Source organism: Lathamus discolor, chromosome 3 (genome assembly GCF_037157495.1).
Source record: "Lathamus discolor isolate bLatDis1 chromosome 3, bLatDis1.hap1, whole genome shotgun sequence".
In the NCBI taxonomy this organism is placed as follows: domain Eukaryota; kingdom Metazoa; phylum Chordata; class Aves; order Psittaciformes; family Psittacidae; genus Lathamus; species Lathamus discolor.
In genome coordinates, this window is record NC_088886.1 from 136,956,486 (window position 1) to 136,983,384 (window position 26,899).

General features: G+C 43.7%; 1 protein-coding gene across 3 annotated transcripts in view; it reads left to right on the plus strand.

Moving 5' to 3' along the window:
• ARMH3 (armadillo like helical domain containing 3) overlaps positions 1–26,899 on the plus strand; it is a 134,937-nt gene that overhangs the window by 93,222 nt on the left and 14,816 nt on the right. For all 3 annotated transcript variants that reach the window (XM_065672088.1, XM_065672087.1, XM_065672086.1), the window contains one exon: positions 6,729–6,807. In XM_065672088.1, the coding sequence (XP_065528160.1) occupies positions 6,729–6,807 (79 nt within the window). The remainder of the gene's footprint in view (positions 1–6,728; positions 6,808–26,899) is intronic.

Here is a 26,899-nt window from a genome sequence, read left to right on the forward strand (position 1 = left end):
CTTACAAATTTTGAAGCCTGCTTACTGTGAAAAGGGAATAGAAATCCTTTCAGACTTGTTTCCAGTGATGGATGGTGATAGGTGAGTCGATAAATTCCCCGAGTTGTAGTGCCCGTTGAAGTTGTACAACTATCCTGAAAGACTTAACTGCTCACCCATGAGGACTTCCTCAGTTAAGAAGCCAAATACAAGTCATTTAGGTGTGAGGGTGGAGGTATTTGATTTGTTTGGCTTAAATGTATGGACATGAACTGTGAGAAAATCAGCATATCCTAAAGCCATGATGATACCAGCTTAGTATCCAAAAAACAGTGCGATGGAGAGGTGCACTGCAGAGCTGCAAGATGGGTCAGAAAGCACGTCCTCTGCTTCTGCCCTTGCAGGATGGGGCTTGGTAAAACAATGTCAAGAACTGCAAGAAGCTCAGTTAGCGCATGTGCACTCTTTTGTCCTCTCCTTATTAAATAAATAGACCGTGTATCTCTCTCTGCCATGAAGCCTGTCATCACAATCAATAGGCTTAAGTATGGCAGCATTGAACAGGTGTAGCGAGCTTATTTCTTCTGTGCAACTGCAGCAGTGCTGACTCTGGGATTTTCGGTGAGCTGTAAAGCAAGTGCTTTTGACTGAAATATCCTTTTATTTTGGATTCTCTGTTGCGGTTTATTATTGTGTCTGGAATATGCATCCCGCAGTGAGTTGTGGACTTTCAGCTTAATGTCAGTGCTCATTAAGGTGTAGGAGCAGAAGAAATTTAACAGAATGGAGTTAAACTGCAGTAGAAGGCAGAATTTAGTGCCCCGTTCCAGGGGGTTTACTTGCTTTTGATACGCACAGCTTAGGTATGCACGTATGTGTACTTCATAGCAGTGCCTCATGGACATGATAAAATACTCTAAACCCTCTCATCTCCTGCCAGGTGGGGCTGTACATGTGGAGTAACTCAATCTAATTGTTGCAGGCACTGAACAGATGGAGTTTTATTATCTTGAGGGGTGGGAGTGCGTAAGAGAGCAATGCCAGCAGGATCCTTGCCCCAAACTGCAGCTTGCTGAGACACAGCTTGCTGTGAGAAGGCTGGTTTATGGCTGTGAGTTTTACACAGGCCATCGCTATTGTGATGGCATGAATGAGGGGAAAAGGATAGGTGATTTGTGTCCATTTTGGTCTCTGTATTATGTGTAATTTACTTGCTGCCTTGTGCTTGAGCAGTTTCCAACATACCACATAGTAAAACACTTGAGCTCTTCTTGCCTTGTTGGTTTAAAACACTTTGTGGGAGTGATTGTTCTTATTCCCATTTTATAAAGGCAGAAGCTAAGGCATGTGAGAGGGAGAGGGAACTGCTGTAGCAGATCAGAGAAACTGGTCACTTACTGATTCCTGTTCCTGAACAATAACCACTATATCTCAGGTCTCTTTTCTCCTTTTTGTAGTAAAGCAGCTTTGTAAAGTGGAGTGTGACAAAAGACAACTATGTCCTTTACTGCTTCTGCCTGTTCGTAGCCTTCATCATGGTACTAGAAGCTTAGAGTGTGCCTGGAGTATTTGTCCGCCTCAGATACTGTCAGTTTTTATTGCAGAGCAAAAGTGAACTGGCTGCCTTTTGCCACTCAGCATTACTTGATAAAGGCAGAGATGTACTCACTGTTGCCCAGTGCACTGTGCTGGCATGAGCATTCAGTTCAGAAGATGAACTGAATCCAGTAGTGGATATAAGGTCAGCCTCAGTTTCTATTTCCTTAATTTTCTATCGAGGTGTAAATACCAGCCAAGTGTTGCTGCTTCTCTGTTCCACCGTAACAGGGTGTAGGAAGAAGTGAGCTTGGGGTGCTGCTTTTATTGTACAAGAACTGTTTGGGCATCCGTAAGAATATTATATGCCAGGCATTGCATGCTGCACCTGTAAAGAGGTGCAAATACCAGGTTCATGCAATAAATGATTGCTCAGCATCCCCATCTCTATAATAAGCTTCAGAGCCTTCTGGTTCTTCCTTTAGCCTACTTTCAGCACCTCCAGAGTGCTTCATTTCACTTCTCAGGAGAAGAGGACAGTGTTGTCTCGTGGGACTCTGGAAGTGTTGCTGCTGTCAAGCAAGGGTGGATATTAGACAGCTCATCTGCAATATCTTAATGGGGAGAGTTTGGAGGTCAGAGAAAACGTGCTGAAGAAGTGCTGCCTGCCTGAGCATAATGATTTCGGTTTCCCTGCACACAGGACCCAGACCAGCTGTGAGGTTAAGGTGGGCAGGGTGGTGTTTCTTGCCACAGTGGGTACATGTGGGCTGGAAGATGCTCATAATTAAGGGACTAGTAGCTCAGTGTTGCTCGTGCGTTTCATTTCTCACATATGATGTTACTACTAGTGGCAAATTAAATTGAGGGATTGGTTGTCGTGTATTACCGTGCATGCCATACCAGTTTTCATAGGAGCCCTTTCCTGTCAGCAGGCTCTGCCTTATCAGTTCTTTGGCTTCTCTGAAGGACATCACTGGTTGTTTCTGTTTGTCAAGGAGTAACTCCACGCAGCTTTAAAAGACTATAGAAAAAGCTTTTTAAACATCACCTACTGGCTGGAGAGCCACTGCAGAAGCAAGCCCAGTTGCAGTGAGGATGGTGACGGGGGAAATGCAACTCGCCTCTAGGTGTACCTTCTCTCTCCACAACTGAAGATGAGAGCTGCAGCGGGATGTTTCCATTTTGGGGGGGAGAAAAAAAAGCCTAATAGGGTCCACATAGAGATTCCCCACTTCTTACCTTCCAGCCCACATGTTTCTGAGGAAGAAAGGGCTAATAACAGTCAGTTCAGTACTGCCCAATTGTTGCAGCCTCAAGAACAGACAGAGTAGAAACTTCCACCGGTCAGAGATTTCCAGTTTGCAGAGGACAGACTGCCCTGGGATCAGGTGCTGTTGCTGTGAACATCTCTGTCCTGCAGTCTTTTCACCTGTTTTTCTCGATCCTATCTGCCCTTCTGTCTCCTTTTTCCCATCTCTGTACATCTTCCTGCAGTATTCTTTCTCTGTGTTTTTCCTATCCTTGGTTTATCTTTAACTGAAGTCTTTCATGACACTCAGTAACAGCACTGTTAGATTTTCTGTTGCCTCTGCACTTTTCTGAGCTTTCCTCATTCTCTTGCACTTGAGATCATCAGCTCTCTGGGCAAAGCCCTTCTGCAACTCTGTGTTTGTACAATACCTGTTTCAGTGGAACCCACTTTCACTGCATAATAACCTGATTAATACAGCTAGTACAAATAAATGATTTATTGGCACTTTGGTTCCTAAATCAGAATGGAACAGTTCCTATTTTTCCTGCAATCATTCTCTTCTTCACAAAGAAATAAATGAATGCAGTAAATATGCAACAAATACATAAATGAAAGTGTCCTAAGGTGATTCATCCTAAGGAGGATAGAGAGCTTCATTCATATGTGTCTCTACATGGCTTCTGGCATCATGGTGTGTAGGTAGTCTGAAGAAGTGATGGGAGATGTGTTTTTCTGAGAGCACTGGTATCGCTGGTGTGTAAATGACTCTGGATAAAGAATATGGGAATTGCTTTTGTCTGCCTCAGAGCACAAAGCATTAACCTCAAGACAAGCCACTGGGAGCCAGTTCTTTAATTCCTGAACCACTGTTTCACCTTCTGCCTGTTCAGCATCCTCCCCTTGTCTGGTGACAGTCTCCTCTTGTCAGCTGACTGCTGAACCTCAGATCTGTCAGAGGAGGCAGTGTTGCTGAAGTGAAATCTCTCCAAGCATCTCTCAGTCCCCAAAATGCCCAGAAAATTTGTATGACAAATGGCAGCTAGCCCCAGAGAGGGACTTTGAGGTGTGGAGATATGGAGGTGTACACGCTATCTAAGGCCAGTTGGGGAGCTGCGGTGTTTTATCTTTCAGTTGCTGCTTTGCTATCTCCTTGCTTTACAAAGGCATGGAAGGTGCTAGTGCTTCATGAATACCAAACACAAGGTTGGGTTTGTTTTGTTTTCTTATGATTGATATGAAGATCTCAGTAGAGCATGGCACATCACAAGGCTTTTCCAAGTGCTCTAACTGCTGCCTTCCCCCTCCACACAGGTACTGGCTGATATCCCAATAATCAAGGCAATCACAGTATTAAAATAAAACATTGCCAAGGCACATCTATTGCATGCTGGAGTGTGAACAAATGATGGCAAAGCCGCTATTATATTGTCCATAAGGGGGAGACTGTGCTTAAAAGCTCCCGTCCCCTTGTCTCTAGGATCAAATGCCTGTGGAGTCGCAGCTTTACAAAGTGAAATTCCAGCTGTTACTCAGTAGCCCAGGAGACCAGTTGCTTAAAAGTATACCCCAGGGACAAGATGGATTTTGATAGATGGAAAAATAGCAGGGGCATATCGGAGGAGTTGGTGCAGAAAGGTGCTGCTATTGCACAGCAGCTTAGGTGGGGTAGGGTTAGGATTTCTCGTAGCAGATATATGGGGAAGGGTTGTACCATGTGCAGAGTGTGTCCTTGCTGGCCAGTAAGAATCTGGTTACACAGAGCCAGGATTGAATCTGAACTCTTTGTGCCCTTCTGCCCCAGGCTGCCTACAGGTTCAGAGCAGCTCTGCAAAAAGCCAGGTTGGGAATGAATGCTTCATAGTGAAAAAGCCATCTTGAAACAAATTAAACAGCTGAACTTCCTCCTCTAGGCACTGAGGAGTTGTCCATTTGCCTTTAGGGAAATGAGGAAGGAGACTTGAATTCTTTCTCTTCCTTAATGTCTGTTGATTCTTACTGCAGTGGCAGCTGGTTGCTGGTTTTGCTTTCCCCGGGTGAATCCCAGCTGTGATTGCAGGTGCCGCTCCACTAGCTCAGATCCGAGCAGGGGCTTGTGAGCAGGCAGCCCGTGTTGAAGTGCTTCACAGCAGTGGATACAAATAAATGCTAAATCTGTTCCCTGGTAAATGTTGGAACCATGTGAGTGCACTGAACCCCTCTGAGCTGCCAAACCTTCTGTCAAGCCAGAAGTTAAGTTGTTGTAAGTCTGTGTTCCCTTTTCTTTCAATAGCTTGCAGTGCGTCCTGTAGGAGCATAAATATAACTCCAGCCAGGCATGAAACATGCAACTTGAAAGCCACAGTGTTCAAGAGCCTGGGTAATGGAGAGTGTGATTGTGACTCATAGGAGCTGCTTCTCTGGTTGGATTGAAATGGGAGAGCCTGGGCATGTCTCTACCTTCTGGCTTGCCCTCCTCTAGAGGCAGGAGTGGTATGGGAAGTTTGGCAGGGGTCCTGCTGAATTTGCTTTACTGATGTAACTGTCAAGGCTGGCGAGACCGCAGAAGCCCCAGTGTGCTGAGTTACATAGTGATGCTGCAGGAGCAGTTGCTAGAATGAATGCCCTGTGCGTGGACTGCATCTGGTGTGTTGATGAGGTTTGTGGCTGGGAATGTTGCAGTGAATCTGCAGATTCTGTTTAGGTTTGGTGGGGGTTTCGGGTTTAGGTTTTTTGTTTGTTTTTTCTTTATCTGTGTATTTAAAGAAATAAGGATGCTTCCAGGAAGGTTTTCTTTCCTCTGATTGGCGCTACTGAATATCACTTATTCCTGGACTCAGGCACCAGCTCTTAGCTGTGATGAGGTCTGGAAAAAGCAGCTGAAAGCCCTTCTGCAGGGGGAAGTATGGGGAGGAGGGAACCCATTAGAGTGCAACAGAGAGAGCTGGAGGGAATTTTCATGCTGATGAATATGAGAGTGAAAGCCCTGACTGCTGCTGTGCTGCAATTTGGCTAAGGAAGTGTTCTCTAGGCACAGTCAGCGCACATCTGTGCTGAGCACTGACATGGGCTGTTCCCATGATGAGCATTTACCTCAGCAGTAGGTCTCATGAGTAATATCCCAACTAGACCAGTTGCAAACTCTAGCCCAGGGAGTTGTTACTGTCTTGCTGTTTGTCTTCCCATCTGCACCTGGCAAGCAGAGAAGAGGCTGAGGAAATATTCCAGCTGCAGTTTGATTTGCTTTTTCCAGTTATTACTTTCAATTTTAGATTTCACACACCTGCATCTGGATCCACCTAGAAGGGGAGTATTGGTGGAAGCATGAGGAAGAGAAGTAGGAGTGATCAGTGTTTGCTGCTGTGTTTGGGACACTGACATAAGTTATCTCAAGTGCTCTAAATTGGGGCTGAGGGCTAAAGTTTTTATGGGAAGTCAAAGTAATGGCTGCAGTGATGGATGACTACAAGTAAGAGCCAGCTACATTTTAAACGTAGTGGAGATCCAAAGCAATAAACCATCACCTACAATGCATCAAAAACAAAATTCCACAGAGCAAAATGTCAGGTGACAGTGATTTTTGGAAGGGATGAGGAGATGCAGTTCCTGAGCAAGATGGGACAGCAATGGCCAGGTTTGCTGTACTTTGCTGGAACGCTGAACAATTTGCAGCCTGTTCCCAGCCAGGCAGTGATTCCCTCTGCCAGAGCAGTGAGCACAGCTCAGTATCTGTTGGGATGAAAGCACTCATTCAGAGGGCAGTGCCCCTGGTTGCAATTTTGTGTCAGCCTGTGACTGAATCTGTATTAGCCTCTCAGCAGGGAGCTTGCCTTCCGCAGAGCAGGTGATACGGTGTGAAGAGGGAGGAATGACTTCTTGCAGGACTGTGGTTCTATGTGCACTGACTCAAGCTGGTGGGGAATTTCTGCTGCATCCTTGCACTGTTCCCAAGACCTCTGAAATTTTCCTTCCATTGTTTCAGAGCCATCATCAACCACTTCAACCCGAAGATAGAGTCTTACGCTGCCGTGAATCACATATCTCAGCTCTCTGAGGATCAGGTAAGCTGGGCATGCGGTGACCTTTTTTCATGTTGACCTCTGGAATACAGTCGACTAGAGCTACCTTGTGCCCACTGGGACTAATGATGTGGCAGCAGTATAAGGAGTGAAGGCAGGATTCTTGTGTTCCTTGTTTAAATGTAGTTAGAGGAAGAGAAGAGAGGCTTGCTTTAGCCAATTTTACCGTCACATGCAGCCATCTTGGTCCAGCAAATGCAGAAGGATGGTTATGAATGATGAAAATATGCGGTATTGTCAGGAAGTGTGGTTGGGAACTGTGAGGATGCTGGTGTTTAGAATGGGGCAGGAAGAGTTTGGCAGTGATTTTAGTTATTGTAGAACTGTTGGGTGTGGCTTGGTTTTCTGTGATATCAGGGAATTAGAACTCGGGCAACAGTTGGTAGAAATGTTCTAGGATAATTGAATTCAGTTGGTTTAGATTTTGAAAAGAGAAGGTTTTTAATAAAGAGAGTGATGGGGTTAGGTTTCCCTTTCTTAATTTGGCCTGGTTTGCTCTCTTTGCGTCCTGCTTGCATTGCATAAATGTGTAAATGTGGCTTTTTGGAAATAGGCTGCTGTCTGTGGTCTCCGGAAGGGAAGAGATGGCCTATTTCCCAAAATAAAATATCAGGATCATATGTTAATCACTCTTAGAGAGGTAAATGACTCTGCAGGAACCTGTGATGGTCAAAATCCAGAGATACCATGCGAGCCGTGGGAAACATCCCAGACACAACTCCTTCTGTGGGAAAAATTGTGTACACAGTCTAGGACAGACGTCATTTGAATTATCTTGGATTGCTCCTTCGACTGGATGGGATCCCACACTTGTGCCTGTTAAAAGGTCCTGACTATATCGTGCTCTGGAATTCTTTTTTTTCTTTCTTTTCTTTCTTTTCCTGATATTTTTACTCATTACTTAATGATACCCTTCCATGCTTCCCACTAACCTTTTCGCTTATTATCCTACTTGAGCTGTAATATGTAATAACCCAAAGTCTCAGGTTGAATGCTACAGTGGGGAAAAATGTGGACCCTACTGTTTTTCATTCTCTTCTTGATGTAGCTGAATAGAAGAACACTGGTATTAATTTACTCATTTTTTCTGTATTGTTCTGCCTCTGCAAGTCATTCTACCCACAGCTATGCTTTGTGATGGTTCATTTTATCAGTCCTCATTGATTGATGATACACTGATTGCCTCAACCCAGGCCCCTAAAAAAGGAAAAAGCTTTTGATAGCCCAATTTAAAACCTTAGGGGCTTGGATAGAGGGGAATTTGCATAGTCCTTAGGTTAGTCTCAGAAAGGAAACAGGCTTTTCATTGTCAGCTCTGTGTAGTATTCATCCCCCAGCAGTTCAAGGGGGTCAGGTTAAATCCTTTCTTCTCTGTGTGTTATTATTTAAATAAAATCTCTAGCAGCAGGCAGATAATGAAATCAGTGCTGATGCATGGAGCATTTTGAGGAAGATGATTAGAAAGCTTGAAAGACAGTTAGATTTCTCTTTTTTCTTTTCCCTCTTCATGCTTTCTCTCAACATAGGGAGAACATCAAACAAAACAAAGCAATAATAGGCCCTGGTGAACTGCAGAGAAATAAGGGAGATGTCACTGTGGTGAGGGACTCTCAGTGAGGGTGTTTAGTCAGTGCTCTGAAATTTACTGCACAAGGAGGAGACTTCTTGCTTCCACTTTCAGTTATGTCATTGAGCTGAGGTCTGAGTGCTGGACTGTGGTTTCCCTTCTGTCAGTAGCTGTCCCATAGGGTAAGTACATGAGGGGTAATGGTAAATGGCTAAGATCGAGGCCAGTGTATGGCTTTTGTGGGGTAATGGAATTTGTTGGTTTTATTCTGTGTTAGCTGTTCAGCATGGAGTAGGGAGTCAAGTTTACCTTTTGGCTGCTGCAGTCTCTTTTTTCCTTCCAGCTATGCCATTGGTTTTTATATATATGTTCACTTAATTCCCCTTCTCTCCATAAATATTTTCTACACAAAATTCACCCTCCGTTACAGCCCTGGTTGTTTTTTTAAGTATACCACATTGAAATATTTAATGCTGACATTTAAATTGTGTATCCACACACAAATACTACATTTGGGACCATTCTCTTCTTCGCGTTATTTCAACCATATCAGTACACTGGTATTTCTTTACTGGAAACATTTGTTTTTATAATTCTGAGGATCAAACTTCCCTTTTGATGAAGCTTTCCTTCCAGATTGTTGTATGGCTGCTCATACGCCTCTGTGTTATTGGAGGGTCTCCTATTAAACAGGCAGGCATGGCTTTGACATAGCTCCATCTGAAGGGGAATTTCCAGCTGTTCTGAGTTGCTTCTAATTCACTTGAACCTACTCAGCTTGGCACACTCTTGAGCCTGTGTCAAACTTCCTATGCTGCCTCCTGACTGCCCTGGCATTCTGTTCCTGTGTTAGAGGAATGTTTTTATTGTTATTATTATTATTACTTTCTTTTTGTATTTTTAATATCCTTAAAAGTAGCAAAGTAATCAGTTGAAAGAGATTGTGCTGTTTTTCTTTTCCTAATCCTATTGAGGGCTTTATTACCTTGTTCATAACTAATGTCCGTTTATTATCATTCTCAGTCTGACATTTCAATGCTTTTTGCTTCTTTATTTATAAGCTTCTTTATTTATAAGCATTAGTGTTAACATCATTAGATGCTGAGGGGATTTGTAGGCCCTTGAAAATTATGGACATGGGATTGTTTTAAGGATAGACTGTTATTACCACTGAAGGTGTTTGTACATCTTCAGCACTAAAGATCTCCAGGAACCACAGTTTCAATATACGGATCTGTGCTCTAGGCAGGTGTATTTGTAGACTTCATGGAACTGCCTTGCTTACTGTTGTGAGGTTTATCCAGTGTTCAGATCAAGAATACTGGGAAGAGACCTTTTTCCTTCCATATTTTCTTGAGCAAAGAGTGGGAGATTCCCAGGGACAAGCAAATGCTAGGGATTTGATGATGAGCCATGTCAGTCTGTCAACACCATGGGATCCTTGCCAGTGACATTCTGCAAAGAGTCTACTTGCCAAGGCAAACTCATCCTTCCTAGTTGTTAGCTCTTTTGACCTTGCTGTAGATCCTTCACTATGAAACAGTAAATGTCTTAGCCAGTTATTGGCATCTTCCCTCACTTGCTAATTTGTTAAATCTGACTTCAGTCTTGATTTGTGTTTTTCTGGTATTCTCCCTCTCAACATGTTTGGCACATGCCTGCCTATCCTTTAAGGAGTTGAAAGATGCTTCATAGTTAAAAAGATAGGGTTGGCTGTTAGCTGCCAATGTAGTTTTAGCTCTTCTCATGCAAGTGATTATTCCCATGTCTTCAAATAAGTTTTGGTCTGTTTGAAGTCAAAGGGCAAAATAGCCTTCTGTGAAATGAATTCATGGGCTTATCTGCACTCTCCAGATGACTGGACTGCCTTGTACTTAATGCATTTGGGGCAGTAGACTTTCTCTGTACCATATCTGATCTGAGAAGTTCCCCACATCTTTTCTAGCAGAAGCAGTTGCAGAGAACAGAGTTAAGGCAATGAGAAAACAGCAACACAAGAGCTGCTCCAGGAGGGCAAACACAGACAAACAAAAAGGCTGAAAACACAGAGCATGAGTGATCTGGATGGGGTCCCACATCTGCCTTTTCTGGATGTGAAAGAGCAGCTATTTGTAAGAAGGCAGCTCTCTGCCTAATGGTGATATAGCACAATTACTCTAGAGAGGCTAAAGTGAGAGGAGCCCACTATTAATGAAATCTCTGAGCAGTAATGTCTTGTGGAGCCTTGCATGCCAAGCAAGTCTTGTGCCAGTTAGCAAAATGGCTCACTAAGGTCTCATTTGATTCATTTTCTCTTTGGCGCTTGTTCTCTCTCTGATTTCATCTCTAAGGGCCTTAAAATTGAGATAGCAGACACATAGGACTGATGATGCTAGTCAGGAACATCTATGCGCTTTTTCTGATAGAAGCCCCTCTTTCTTCCTAGCCACAATGGGGACACTGGTACCTCTGGTTCGCAGGTGGCATTAAATTCGGTGTGGCAACCCACTGTGAACACCTATACTGTGGGTGTTAGTCTGGTAACTGCAGATGAAAAGTGCTGGGAGCCAGAACAGGCTGTGATGGAAAAACAGGACAATTGTATCACTTTTGAAATTAAATGACAGATGAGTGTAATACTTGGGTTGTTCCACATTGCAATACCTTTATAACTTGGGTAGAATTACAGGATCGTTCAGGTTGGAAAAGACGTCTAAGATCAAGTCCAACCATTAACCCAGTGCTGCTGGTAGCTGCAGTCCAGTTTGGTCAGGCAATCTCATAAAGTCATCTTTTCCTTGAGGTCATAGCTCAAATGCTGAACGTTCCTTTCTGCCCACATGGCTTTTTGTTACCTGGTGAGGCTTTGAAGGTCTAACCCAAAGTGCAGCTCAGGGAGGCTCTATCAGTGACTTGCACAGAAAGTCACAAAAGGGTGCCGTTGGTTTTAGATGTCCTAAAGTATTCTGAGTCACTGATGTCATGGTTTATTCAACTTGTTCTGATTTCCATAACTAGCAGCAAATTCATTGGCAGATACCAAATGCTTTGCTGTTTTTCAGCACTGCAGGCAGTGGTGTTAAGAGTTAAAAGCCTTTTGGCTTTTGTGTTGGGTATTTTTTAAAATGCTAAGTACCATCAGTGCTACTTGCTAGCACAATAAATTCCCCCAATCTCTTACATTAATGCAACCTGTTGTGAGGGCTCCGGAAACACTTTCAAATGGTTTTGGCATGATGCTGCTTGGCTTCTGTAGCGAGCTGTGGGATAGAAAGTATCAAGCTTCCTAGTGCCCTGTTGCGCACAGTAGTAGGAATGTGAGACTCCAGCTAAGGGGTCGCCAAGGCAAAGCCCTAATTTAAAGTCATCATATCTTTGCAAATGAGGCAGGGATGTTGGGTTTCATGGTCTCATTACAGACACCTACTCATGATTAATGGTCTGAAACAGATTGTATCGTTTAACTACACAGAGCTGAGCTGCCCCAGGTGAAATTGGAATTCCAGGTTTAAAAGGATCTATATAAAAAGACTTCTGGAGTCAGCAAGCTGCTGTTTTGCCTATCTGATGGGGGCATTCTCTGGTTTAGATATTTTGCTGCTGTTGTTGTTTACCAGGGAAATATCCCTGCAATTTACTAATGCCTCAGAGTGCTTTATGCAGTTTGTTGGATTGAATGGGTCTGAAGAGCCTTCAAGGACTGATCAGCCATGCTGGAAGGAGCTTTGAAGCTGGAGGGGAGCTTTGGAGCAGTGATTTTGTGCTGTGTAGTGCCTTTCATTAACATGCAGAATACACTAAACTGTGCATCACTGGAGGAGGGGGTATAACATGCGGTAGGCCATTAGAGGGACAGAAGAAGGGCTTTGTTTTTAAAAATACCTGTTGCTGGAGAGATGTAACCCTATTCCTAATTCAGTCTCATAAACCCCAATGAGAAATGGGAGAAACCCTTCAATTTGCTTCTTTCAGGCTTGACATGAAGGTGACTGCCCAGTACCATTAGTGGCAGTTTGTTGGTGTGTACATCTCAGAGGCATTATAACTCTGGATCACCTTAACTGCTCCTGGAGCAGAGGAGTCTTTCCACCCTTTGTTCATTGCAAGTGCTAAGGCATGTCTTGCTTCTTACCAGTTCTGTGAGCAGTCATAGAATCATAGAATAGTTTGGGTTGGAAAGGACCTTAAGATCATCTAGTTCCAACCCCCCTGCCGTGGGCAGGGACAGCTCACACTAAACCATCCCACACAAGGCTTCATCCAACCTGGCCTTGAACACCGCCAGGGATGGAGCACTCACAACCTCCCTGGGCAACCCATTCCAGTGCCTCAACACCCTCACAGTAAAGAACTTCCTCCTTATATCCAATCTAAACTTCCCCTGTTTAAGTTTTAACCTGTTAGCCCTTGTCCTGTCACTACAGTCCCTAATGAAGAGTTCCTCCCCAGCATCCCTATAGCCCCCCTTCAGATACTGGAAGGCTGCTATGAGGTCTCCATGCAGCCTTCTCTTCTCCAGGCTGAACAGCCCCAACTTCCTCAGCCTGTCTTCATACGGGAGGTGCTCCAGTCCCTTGATCATCCTCGTGGCCCTCCTCTGGTCTTGTTCCAACAGTTCCATGTCCTTTTGATGTTGAGGACACCAGAACTGCACACAATACTCCAAGTGAGGTTTCACGAGAGCAGAGTAGAGGGGCAGGATCATCTCCTTCTACCTGGGCAAGTCCTCTTGGGTAGATTAAGGACTGCCTTTAAGTACAAACTGGTAACAAAATAAGTCTATTAACCTTCAAAGTAAGGCTTGCTTTCAACTCTCATGGCTGTTTTCACATCATTGTCTGGCTATTGCTAGTACCGCAGGGACTGATAAGGACCTGAACACTGCTCTAATGCAGGTGACCACTGAATGCTAGGGATTTGGTTTGGAAGAGCTGCCTTCCAGAGCTGCTACTTGCTGCTGGCTGCAACTGGCTGGAGTCTCCTGCAGCTAGGTAAGTTTCTGTGCTGGGGCTACAGAGGCAACAGTTGGGGAAGTGACTTAGGAGTCCAGCCTGATTCACAACTGGGAGCATGCTGAGCAAGAGCCATAGGTTTAACTTTGTACTAAGCTCCCAGTTCGTACAGTGGAGAGAGGCTGGTGGTGTTCCAGTTCCAGTGCTTATCCTTGTTTGTTCCAGGACACTGGACACTTGTCCAGTATTTTTCACAATATACACAAAAAGTATTTCACAAAACACTTCTCATATGCCTGGCAGATTTGTCATATGTGTGGTACTTAACTAAACCTGGAAAAGGGGCTGTGAGTAGCTAGAAGAAGGGGCTGTGAGTAGGTAGAAGAAGGGGCTGGAGGCTGGGGTCTGAAGTGCTTCCTAGCTGGCTGTGTTTCCTTGAGGGCAGCTGGTGTGGAGCCCTTGGGGAGCCAGGCAGCATTTGAAATGCTGTGTGATCTGCTGGGGAAAGCTGCTGTGGAAGTGCAAAGCAGTGTTACAGATTCCTATCACTGCTAAGCGCCTGCATGGGGCTGGGAAGACTCTTCAGAGGATTGCAACTGAGGGATCAAAACAGTCTGCTTTTATAAAGATTAAATTACAACTTTGCACATCTACAATTAAAGGAGGAGCTGCCAATGGCTGGCTTGTGTGAACGCACAATTCAATCTGCATTTTGTAAAACTTCAGATTGAGAGGGGATTTTTAATCCCTTGTGGAACAAGAGCAATAAACACTAGCTGTTGCCGGGTGCATAATGCATGTAGATACCGTGCAGGCTTCTTTCATCGTCCTCTGTAAGGCTGGATTTATAGCACTGTACTTTGTTGCTCCAGTCCTGAGCTCCACCCTAAGCTTCCTTATGCTCAATAAGCTAAGCTCTCTGCCTGGGAGTCCTAAAAGCAGGCAGGCTATAGCCTGCTGTGATGCGTCTGCAAGTAGGCATTCCTAGATTCAAATTCTCCTCTTGCATAAGGGGATGGGCTGTGTAGTGAGTGACAGCCACACTCCCTCTGGGGCTTCTTTAGGATAAAACTCCTGCCTTCAGAGACTGCTACTGTTCCTTCTGTCTGGTAGTATCCTGCTGTAGCAGATGATGTTTTTCTGTCTTCCTTCTCTAGATCCTCTAGCTGGAGCTGCAGTTGTTTTCCAAAAGTGACAAATTGGGTCATTGCTCTGATTTTAAAGTGGGAAGCCAATTGAGCTTTGCGGTCTCTAAGCCTCCCAGAGCAAGACAGTAAGTGCTGCTGAGATGAAAGGTGCCACACCTGGACAGAACTCCACTCAGCTGGAAGATTTGGTTTTTTGGTTCTCTAGCCCTTGGCATTTGTTGTTAAGACAATAAATTCAAATTCCTTGTCCGCAGTACAGAGCTCAAAGGCAAATCTTTTAATAGAGAAGGCAGCATCTCTGATGTATGTCACTCTTCCTGTCTTGATGGGAGATCTCAGGCAGGCAGTGGGATTGCTCAGGGAGCTAAGGTGTGTCATTCAAAGGCAGCAAGAGGGGAGGATGGATGTTCAGAGAGTTGGAACTGAGGAAGGTGGTTCTGCATCAGCCAGATGCCTGGGGCTATAAATCAATTCCACTGCCTTAGTCAGAGGGCGCTTGGATTCCCTCATGGCTCAGTTAAGGGACAAATAAGCTCCTGGGGAGCTAAGTATTGCTAGCAGCACATGCTGTTTCAGCAGCAGCATCTGCTTCATAGCTGGCATGAGTGTAGGCCTGTGGAATGATATTAATTCATAGCCCTGTGTTTGCTTTCACCTGAGCACTTGTTTGTAGGAGTTCCTCTTTCGCTTTTTCTAAGCCACAGATTTATGTTCTCCATCAATAACCACTAATTGCTACCAGGGAAAGTATATTCCAGGCTCCCAGACAAGAAGCTGATTAGTTGTTGTGGACTATTGTCTGAAAGTACGTGGGATTTCTGAAATAAGCTGGTATGACCCAGCAACCATTGCTTCCATCACTGTTAACTGGTGTGTCACGGTTTCACCAACGTTAGTTTAAACTAGGAAGATTCTCTCTTCCATGAAAGCACAGGTTAGTTAGGATGACATCTGACAATAAGAAAGAAGGATGGAAAACCTCCTTAACATTTAGAGAATGGGGTAGTTTATTGCAGACTGGCATCTAATAATGTTGTTTCCAGTAGACCCTGCCATATGCCTTAGCCTCCTAGTTGGATACTTTCCACTAAGTCCTACTGTGTGCAGAATCGCACTAATGAAATATTGTGCTTAGGGCTTATTTGTGCACAAAACCCATCATGGTTTCCCAAGTGTATTTTCCTCAGCAGCCTGCATTTGTTTTTGAGTTGGATGTAAAAACACACGCGGTCCTGTTGAAATCTTACTCTTGCACTTCATGACTTCTCAGAAAATGCTGGATTGGGGTCCTATGTAGAAGTCACAGAGATGGAGAAGTTCTTACGGATGCTTCTCCCACTTGTCACAAATCAGTCCTACTAATGGACTGTTTGCATCTCAGACAATGACAGCTCCTTCCAGAGAAATGTGATGACAAAGAAGGACACTGTAGCTTTCTGGCAATGAGATTTTGCACTGGGGAGCTGGCGTGATGTGGCTAGCTTGTTCTTGGGATGCTTTGTCTTTAGGAAGGTCTGTATTATCTTTTGCAGATCAAACTAAGCAGCCGTGGAGCCCTATGAGTGTGTTAATTCAGTGGAAAGCCTGAAACAATAGTATAGTGGTGATACTGTGAGAATTTTTCTTTGGCTGCTGCTATCAACTCTACTTTGGTTGCGTATCTTCAGTACATCTGTGAATCAAACCATTGCTCTTCTTGCAAGCAGGACACCAGTCTTTGCACTTCGGCATTGCACTGTGCTTTGCAGCCTTCTAGTTCTGTGAAAATTAATGTTCCAAACCCAGGATGCATCAATCTGTATGTGAATATAGAGGTCACACAGATGACCCCTCAAGATGTGTCTCATTCTGCAGCAGTTCTCCTTCCACGTGTTTAAAGGAAGAGTGTGCTCAGCTGGCTAACGACTGAGTCTCCTTTTCCAGTCCTCTTCTGCACTAGAAATAAATACACCCTTCCCCAAACCTAGACACTAGCCTTCGCTAAGCTTTGTCATGTTGGTGTTTGCTGGAGTCAGGCACTTGTCCAGCTTGCATAAAATGATAGCTGTCACTGTCACCCTTAGGTTTATCAGTCATTTTACGTTACATACGTAGCATAGATGTGGATCTAGATGGAGCATCTTGTGGCAGTATCTGCAGGTGTGTTTTGTCCCTTTCAATTCTGAAAAAAGGTAGCTGTGAGCTACAGTATAGGCTTTCTAAGGCTGTGTTTTGTTCAGAAGAACTACTCTTTTTTTGTTGAACATCTTGAAATGCAGGAGCAATATTCTAGCTGATGGAAACAGAAATGTGGATTTGTGAGGGAGCCAAGGTAGTCATGCTGGAACTTAGACTTCCTGATTGTCTGAGGTGGTGTTTGTTTGGGTTTCTTTTGCATCCAGGCTGCTTTTCTGGGAATTTTCTACCCTGTTGTTAAGGGTCCTGAAAACCAGTGACTTGATGGAAGCATCTCACTACAGACTCTTAGTTCTCACCTCAACTATAAAGATGTGCTTTTCTATTTTAAGTGGTGGACCTATTTAGTTACAGTACCACCTACAAGTCGCTTTCTAGGCATAGAAAGGAAACTTAGGTCTGTTGCTGGGCTAAACTACCTTTCTCAGAAGAATAAAAATAAAGGTACTATAATGCCTCATTTCAGCCTACTTCACAGATACATGAGCATGACACACTTTTTGCAGGGGAGAATATTAATATGATCTGAACTTAATTTCTCTGGCTGATGACAGTTCCCCACATCATCCAGTTCTTGCTGAGCTTTCCACCCTCAGTGGTGCCCGAAGGGATAATATTCCAGGACTGCTTGAGTCCTAAAGTGTGTCTGTCACTATCTAGTATGTTGATGTTTCAGAACTAGGACTCAGTGATATTGGAGCTGGGCAGTTAATGTCATCCCAGATATTCTGGCATAACGCAGTCGGTCACTGACCACTCCTGTCCCAGTTGCTCATCAGGAAGTCATTAAGTTAAGTGAGAAACTTATGGTCTTGTGAGCTACATTATTAGCTTGAGCCGTAGCCTGGTCTCTCATCCTCACCCAGAAACCCTTCACTTGAGTGAAGCGTAGTTTGAAGATGGAGGTAAGTGTTCTATTGGGAAACCTGGATTGAAGCTGCCATGCTTTTTGTACACGAGGTCGTAAATTTGTACCCTCAGCTTATCTCTGTCAGGGAGAGCTTTTTCTTTGATGAGTTTGGAAAAGGTCAGGTTAAGATGCTTGAAGAAAAATGGCCAGTTGGTTTGACCTTGATCTTTGTTTTAAAAAAGAATGATGCAGAAATCTCAGGAGTCAAATCTGAGAAGTAGGAGGATTTTATTTTGCTAGCATCCCCTTTAAGAAAAGGGAGGAAAAATTCACCTGCCTGTGCACTCCTAATTCCCCCCCCCCTTACTTTCCAGTCCTCAACAGGGTTGTGGGTTAAAAGGTACACAGTTGTACCCAGATGTTCACAAACTGCTGCAGGTTCTTCTGCCCTGCTTCTTGTTACTAAGACAAAAACAGATGCTACAGAAATATCTACAAAATACTTAAGATCACAGCTTATTCCAATGCTGGGTGCCCTCCCTGGCAGAGGTTTTAATGCCTGCTGGGGTAATGGTGAGTGGCATTCATTGCAGGTATCTCTTACTCCGTATAGCTCCTACTGTATGTTCCCTTCTCTCTGGATATTGAATTGTTGTTCTGACACAATATTTGATGTGAGCTTTTCCCTGCCCTTGTTTCTGCTGTTGGGGAGGTAGGGCTGTGTGCCGTCACACTGCTGACAGCACACATATTTGGAGGATTCCTTTACATGTGCCTCTTCAGGCATTTTACAATCCTGTCACTTTCAACATGTGACAGAAGAATGTAAAGTAGGTCATTTTTATTTCCTGTCTGCTTTTCTGAGTTCTGCAGAGCTCTTGTGATCTCTGAATTCTTTCTGAATATTAGACAGTTTTGGAGACATGTCTGGGAGTTCAGCAGGCTCCTAAGGCCTCAGTAGTCATCTTGGGATAGGGCCTTAACAGGGCACTAGGGACATCTTTCTTCATAGCCTTTGTGTGCCTCGGGTACCCTCTTAATTAGTGCCCTTGACATGTTTTAGAGACATGAGGTGGAAGAACCATGACACCTTTCGTAGTGCACAACCTTTGCTTGCTACTGTGATGTATCCTGTGCCTGCTGCCAGCCCTGCTTTCCTGTTCTCTCTGAGCTGATTGTAGTTGGCAGCTTTAGTCTGGAAGCAGTAAACCAAGTGAACAGCTCTACTTATTACTGTTTTTAAAATGCACCTAGCAAAAGCTCTAGGCACAGTCACAGGTCAGTCCTTAAAGGCATATAGAAGAAATATAGTCTTGAGTCAGGCCAGTTCAGGCTACTATAGACTTACAATAAACCCCAAAACTTTAAAACACCTGAGTTTTTCAGCCTGTAGGCTTGCTTTTGGCTTTTAATTCATACAGCCCAAGGTGGCAGAAGAATTTGGGTTAAACCATAGCACTGTTCCACTGAAACTCCCCCTTGTGAATGATTCTCAGAACTGTAAGACCAGAGTCTGCAGAGTAACACAGAGATGTGCCCCCCTTCGACTTGTGTCACTTGGTTTCTCGCAGGATAAGTGCAGTACTAAATTACTCTGTTTTAGCCCAGGGTGAGAGTGGACCCCTATGGTTTATCCCACTTTAAAGGTGTTAGTAAATGATCAAATGCATGCAAACTCCAGACTTTGTAGAGCTTCTCTGAAATATGAGACTGAGTGGAAATGCAGAAAGACCTGGTCCAAAGCTCCCACCCAAACTGCCTTCTAGTGGTGTTGAATTCCTGATGGGACTGCTCAACTGATGTGTCTGGTTAGTCAGGAAAAGTCAAGTAGAGCTTGAACTTGTGCGTATTAGTATAAGGTACGGTTTCTCAAGGAATGTGCTAAACAAGCATGAAATCCTCTTTAAATACACTTAAAAATTCAGACATGAAAATAATATCAAAAGGGAAATGCAGCAGCATTTTTGGAAGAGCAGAGTTGAAGATTCCCATTAAAAAAACAAAAAAGGTTGTGCAAGTAAAACTGCCATCTGATGCAGTAAAAATCAGTGGGTTTAAGATCTGGAGAAAAAGCAGCTGAGTTATTAATCCCTGAACTGAAGCCCTTAAGTCCTTTTAGTGGGTGACTTCTGCTCATCATCTAATCCCTGTGAATGATAGAAAACATGGACCCGGAGTTGTTCTCTGCTGTGTAGTAAGAGGAAATTTAACCAGTGGACTAAATAAATGAATTGATTAATTGGCAACAATGAGGAGCTGTGTATGCACTGTATCTAATTGCTTTTTTATATTGTCTTCCTCTGACTTCTTGGAAGACACAGCTTTGTGGGTTGCACATGCAAAAACATCCTAAAAAAACCCCACCTCACCGAGGCTTTGAACCTTCTGCTTCAAAGATCATTCTGTGGATCACCTCTTATTGCTTTGGACAGTCTCTAATGGGGACATTGCGCAGCCAAGCTGAATTTATGCAGTAGGAATTCAAGCTGAAATTGATCACGGAGTAAATCAAATCTCATTTCCGTGCTTGCAGAGAACCTGTGGGCTGTGTGGGCTTTCTTCCTCCTCCTCCTTCTCAGTAATTTTTATTTTACCAGGTCAGAGCTACCTTTTCTGATGAGAAACACTGAGCAAGTGGCTTCTCTGAGCCTTCTTCAAAAACCCATCAGAGCTAATAGCTTTGAAAACATTTGATGTCCAAGAGGCCCTTGGGAGCACTAAATCCTCACACAGGGATTTTTAGGCTGTAGAACAATGGTGTCCTCCAAGCACTGTACAAATTACTGTGGAGGTGATATTTCCATTATAGATCCTGCAGGTACTTATCAGGGAATATGACAAAAGAGAACTTCAGGGAGAAAGCAGAAGCCTTGATGATTGACTCCTTATCCCAAGAGAGTGATGAGGTCTTTGCCAGTGTCTCTGGTAGTGCTGTATGTACAAATACATCCCATCTCTATAGACATCAGGTTCAGTTTAGAGCTGTGACAGCAAAGGATACATGTTTTTGATTCAGAAGGCAGGTGTTCTGGACAAGTAGTTCTCCAGCTTGCTACTCTACATACTGATTAGCTCAACTTGAAGATCCAACAACTAAAACCGCTTTGGAATATCAGCTAAGTTTTCTTTTCCTCATACTTTGGAGAAAAGGGGTCCAGTGCCAGCACAAGTTTTTAGCTTGGTTGTCAATTGCAGGCAAACAGCTAACATGATAATCTTATCTGGCCCATTAGCAATAAACCTGCACTTGGTGTCACGTCCTTCCTGCCCATCCAGCATCTGTTATCTCTATGGAGATAACAGTGTCACTCTTACAGAGGTAAAATGCCTCTTTTCAGTCTCTTCTCAGCCATACATTCTAAAGGGTCTTGTCTCCTGTCATGTTTTGGGGTCGTTGCTGGGAGCATCTGAATTGTGAGATAGCTGATGCTGAAGAGGTGGTAGGTCTGATGCTTTAAGGATATAAGCAGAAACAAACATTGCAGAGGGAAACACTTAAGTTCCCAGATACACAAGCCCTTTTTGACCTCAAAAAATATCTTTGGATAGGAAGATGCCACTTAACCTTGGCAGGAATCTTTCTTGGGAGTTGTAGCTGTTATCTTGGGCCCTGATTACTTCTCATAGGTATAAGGAGAAACAGCTAGAGGTAACAGAGTGTCAGCAACTTTTGGTGCCTCTGTTTATTTCAGAAAATGCACAGGGACTTCTTTCCCTGAGAAGGGCAGTGGTAAGTGTCAAACCATTTGGTTTCTCAAAAACCTCTGACCTGTTTTCTGTGTGTGGTCCATGCCCAAGTCTCTGCTCCCTCTCGGATTCACCTTGCTGACTGTTGGCCGGCTATCCTGTACATCTCCATTTCAGTCAAGAAGTGCCTTGGCCCACAATGTTTAGCATCTCGTCAGGCCTGCTCTTGCTAGTGATTATCTTGGATAGTAGCCTCTGTATTTCCAGCTGTCCCAATAGCCATTTAAATGTTCCTTTTGAATTAACTTAGCAGTCAACTTTAAGCAGCTCTGTTTGTACAGGCAAAAGATAGTTTTGATGTTGGCCATGAATGCTTCCAAGCATAAACTGTCTCATTTTGTTTCAACTCTGGTCATTTCCCAGATGGAGTTCACAAAGAATGACACATTCCAACAGCACAAAAGGGGATAATTTAGCAAATTAAAATGTTAATAAGCTTCACTCCTTCAACATGTTGTATCAGAAATTTTTGGGTTCTCTTATTTCTGCCCTCATCACAGACTTTGTCCTTTTCTTTCCTCCAGCTGTGCAATGCAGATTAGAGTAGGATCCAAAAGTGTGTCTGGGGTTTGTGAGGAGTCACTTAGGAACAGATCTGATCCTATTGTCTTGGTAGAAATTTCATAACTGTTGTAATTCTTACAAATTTAACTTGCACAGCTACATTCTTAGTATCTAAGGGACACTGGTCCTTCTTACCTTCTCGGTTGCTCCTGATGTCAGTACTGTACCCAATCACCAGAATCCTTATTGCTGTGTCCAGAATGAAGAAACTTCAGTGTTGCACACTTTTGCAGTAAGTGCCTTTGAAGGAGGAACTCCAGACTGTGTTGCAGTTTAGATGATCTGCACTTAGATTGACTTACACCGCTTTTGGATTTGCAGCCTTAGAGCAGCCATTTTGCAACTGAGGGTCCCTTTTCACTACAGGATTTTCTGTTTATAAGGATCATCCAGCAACTTATAGCTGTCTGTTCCAACTCCAGATTTCTAAAAGCCTTAATAGCTAGAACCCTTATATGGGCTGAGTCACACAAACTTCCAAGCACTGCCCACCTTTACTTATTAGCTAACGTAGAGCTACTACAGTTTTTCTAGCCATTTGTAGCTATAGCTGTTTGTAGCTAACCAACTGGCGATAGATGTTCTATTTCTTTTGGACTGTATCTTTAGAAGACATTTTTGCAGGTTGAATTTATTAATCTCTTAGAGTTATTAAGCTCTAGGAAAGTCTGCTAGATATTGCCATGCAGGAAGGGTCTCCTGAAGTCACTGTGATAAGCCCAGAAATGTTGGCTCAAGGCTCAGCAGTAGTCAGAAAGACAAATAGAGAATTAGAAATTATTAGAGAGAGAACAGAAATAAAGCAGAAGTACTGTGTTGTCACTGTTTAAGTCTGTGACAATGCGTGTTGTAAATCTTGTATATCGATTTCAGTGCCCTTATTTCAGAACTACAAAATAGTAGAGGTAGTCAAACAGTTGTTTGCTTGTCTGATTTCTTGGCTGTGCAGACTTTTTGCTTGTATTCAAAAGTTCTTGTTTTCCCTATCATAAAATAGACTTGAGTTCATTTTCCACATGTGGTCAGTTAGGTGAGCTCTGGATTTCCTCTTTCTCAGCTTTGTTGCATCTCCTTAGGCCACTGAATTATTGCCTTTTATCACTTCCACAGTACAATTAATAGCTGATCTTCTATTGGCACTATTTAATTGCTTAAATATGAGTGGGAGCTACGGAACTGAGCTTTCTAAGCTCTGCCTCCCCAAATGCATACCTTCCTCCCCCAGCCCTGGCTGGGTGTTTCTCTGGCATGTCCTATATTGTTTTGACTTACTTTAAATATATAGCATCACTTGGTTTGTGGCCAGGTTTTTTAGCATATTGCTGTTACTTTTGCTACTTCCTTTAATTAAATTTATTCATGTTGTGCAAACCGCGTTTAACAAGATTTCTGATCATTAGAAAAGTCGTGAGCTAGGGGCTGTTTGCTTTCTAAGTCGCTGTAAAAGAACAAGGCGGGGGGGAATCAAATGTGTGGTGAGCTCCATAGCTTTCTGGAATGTCTGTGTTGTCCTTTAATTCATCTTGATATTCCAGTTGGAGTCCTGGTGAGTTTGGCTTTTTTGTGGGTTTTGCATGTTTTAGTTTGGGTTTTTCCTAAATTAGTCTTAATCATTATATCCAGAAATCTGTGAAGAGCACAAGCTCTCTTGGATTCTCTACAGATCTCCGCGTTTTCGCCTGGGCACAATTAGGTTTTGCTTTCTTCAGACTGGAACAGTCCACTTGTTTCTGTCAGGGTTTGATTGAACGGAAAGAGTTTTGTTGCATGTCTTACTCCATAGTCTAGACAGCCTTATTCCTGAGCTGTCTTCTGGGCAGATTTGAATTTCTTTTCTAGGAATGAGTTTCCTCTGGTGTACATCAGTATCCTGTTGTCACTTCATCAGTGCATTCTGAACTGAAAGCTGTGTATTTGAGTTTCAATGTTTGCCAGGATGCTTTCTGGCAGCTGGCCCTAGAAACATTTTATTTCAAACATTTTCTTAAAAATTTCAGTTATTAGTTCTTAGGCTCCTGCAGCTGCCTTTGGTTTCTGTGACAGCTTTATATGTCCTGGCTTCTCAGTTCAGCTGGAGCCAGAAGCTCATGCCTTTTAACTCTTTTATCTTGTTTTGGGCACCAGGGTTGCTGGTCTTACATTGTTCAGTTAGCTGATGCTGGAGAGCTGCTGCTGATTGTTTTTTCCTTCTGTGTTCAGAAGGACAGGGTCTTCTGTAAATGGAGAATTGCACCAAAGGTTGTACACAAATCACAGCATTCATTTGCTGAATGCTAGTTAGCCATTTAGGCTGAACAGGTGATGTGCACAGTGAGCATAAGGATGCTCCTGTCCTCTTGTCTGGTGTTCTGGTGACAGCAGCTGATTTACTGCTGTGCTAGAATGCAGCTGGTAGATAAAAAGCTTCTCCTGGAGCAGCCCATCATATTTCAGCACTTAAGTTAATTGTGAGCACAATGGGGAAATAAAAAAATTAACGGTCCAGTCCATAGCTATCTGCTGTGCATTTCAAGGCTTGGCAGAATTGCAAGTGCTTTTACGTACCTAGCAGTGAGAAATGTTTTCATAAATGCCACCAGCTGGAGATAAGGGTTCACAACTCCAAAATGGGCTGTAACTCCAAAATAGCAAATCTATCTATCTCAGGGTTTTATGCTCCTGCCATCATCCTGGCCTTCCTGTGCTGCCTGCCTTCCTCACAAAACTGAACACCGGGCAAGCTTAGTGGACCTCATTCAGTTGCTGGCAGATCTCCCATCCAGTTCTAAAAATCTGCTCTGGATGGTGCTTATTTATTAATTGATAATTTTAAAGAGAATTTGTTTCATTATCTTTTGACTTGTTTTCCCCTGCCAGGGCTTTGGAAGTGCCAGCGTTATGCAGTACATGGATGTTCATTCTGTTGGCAAAACCCCACAGAATTCATTTTCCTCCTTTGAATGACGCAGAATTGCCTCGTCTCCTATATTTCCTCTTGAGAGCCTGTCCCTGCAGCCTGGGAAATAGCACTCAGGGTCCCACGGAGTGCCAGGTTCTTTGTGCCAGGTGGGATATGCACATCAGTATAAACGCACTGACCATCTTTGAAACAGAAACAGGGATTGGTCCTGAGAAAAGGGAGTGTGAGGATTAAGTGTGGTTTTGCTCCCTATGTGCCAAATCCAAACGGGTTGAGCAAAGTGCATTTAAGATGTATGGGACTTGTCATTTGTGTGGACATGACTTCTTGAAATTACTCTGTAGTAAAACTATTCATGGCATAGGCTTTCTGTTGAGGTGAGCAGACTTTCAGCTCCCTGACTCCTAGAGCTCAGAAGTTGTCATGCTCCTAGCACAGGATTCCCTAGCTCTAGTGATGACTTCACAGGGTTGTCAAAGAATCACAGAAGGGACCTCAAGGACCATCTGGTCCAACCTTTCTAGGCAAAGCATGACCTAGATGAGATGTCCCAGCACCCTGTCCCACCAAATCTTAAGTGTCCAGTTCACCAGTTCCCCGAAGAGATTATTCCACTGGCTGTTCTCATGAAAAATTTTCCTCGTGTCCAGTTGGAATCTCCTTTGGAGTAACTTGTGCCTGTCACTTCTCGTCTTCTTTGTGTGGTTCCTTGTAAAATGGAACTATCTATCTTCTTTGTAAGCCACCCTCTACCTGAACATCGTGATGAGGTCTTCCCTGAGACTTCTTTTCTCTAGGCTGAACAAACCCAGTTCTCTCAGCCTTTACTCCTATGGCAGGCTTCCCACTTCTTGATATCTCTGTGGCCCTTCTCTGGACTCTTTCCAGCCTGTCACATCTTTTTTGTACTGAGAGGACCAAAAGGGTCAAGGGTTATCAATCACATGAATATCTCCTATTTGTCTATACCTCTTACAAATTCAAGTCCCCTGCAAACTGAGCACATAGCTGGTCTCTGTGGCCATATGTCTGTCTCATTACTTGCCTTTGTCCTTTCTAGCAGTCTTTCTGCTTCTTGAAGTGATAGTTGAATCTTGTGAAGGCCTGGCCCATTGTGCCATTTACAGCTGCTTCTGGATGGACTTGGGTAACAGTTTTGGCTTTGGCATGTTTTTGTGTGATTTCCAGATGAGTGGGTTGGATCAGTGAGTGTCTTCCCACTATTAAATAGAATTGAACACCTTATGCTTCTAATGGATTGTAGGTTTGAAACATTTCTGGAGCAGGTAGCTCTTGTCCCAAACCAGGATGCCATTTCTGCTAGCAGAGTTCAGAGAATGACAGTAATTTTCTGAGTGAGCTTATAAATCACTTATGTTCAGAAGAGGCACCTGTGGGCAGAGGAGAAAGACTAACCAAACCCTCCCACTCCATGGGTAGGAACTGTCAACTCTGTAGGCATGTTCCTTTAAAGATCACAGATCTCTGTGAGATCATTGAACAAACATCTGAGCTACTGTGTATCATCTGAGCCCAACAGAATGGCTGTGTGTGAGGTGAGGAAAAGGGGGTGTTGCTGTTGCTAAGTAAAATAATAATAATTTTTATGTATGATCAAAACTTTTTGCCTTTTGTAGAGAATTGGCAAGGCCTGGATTTCAATACAATTCAAGAGCAAACACATAAAAGCAATCCTCAGGAAGGATTTGGGATGTGGAGAGTTAGTGTTTCCTTGTGTTTGGCTGGGCACAGGGTAGTGCAGTGAACACAGGAGTGCCTAGCAAGGATGAAGGACAAACTGATGAGCAAAGACTGTTCAGTCCTGGGCTCCTAGACACTGTGTGTCCTGGCTAATGCTCAGTGAGCTGAGTAGAGGAAGACTGGAAAGCACTGTTGAGTCTCTGAGTAACGTGGTGGGAACTGTGTGCAAGGGACCCCTGCACTTGCCTTAGCAGTGGAAAGCAGGGTGAGGCACCTGCTCTCCCTATCTCCTGGCTCACTCGTCATTGCTGTGATCTGCTCAGCCTTGTCCTTGTGTTCAGCACCAGGCACTGAATAAGAGAGTCCCACCAGCTTTTGTTTCTCCACAGTCAGGACTAGAGCACGTATTCATGGCCCAGTGCCATCCTGGGGCTCATGAGCAGCTGTGCCCACCTCTACTGGCCTTTCTCCCTGCTGTGACCTGAACAGACC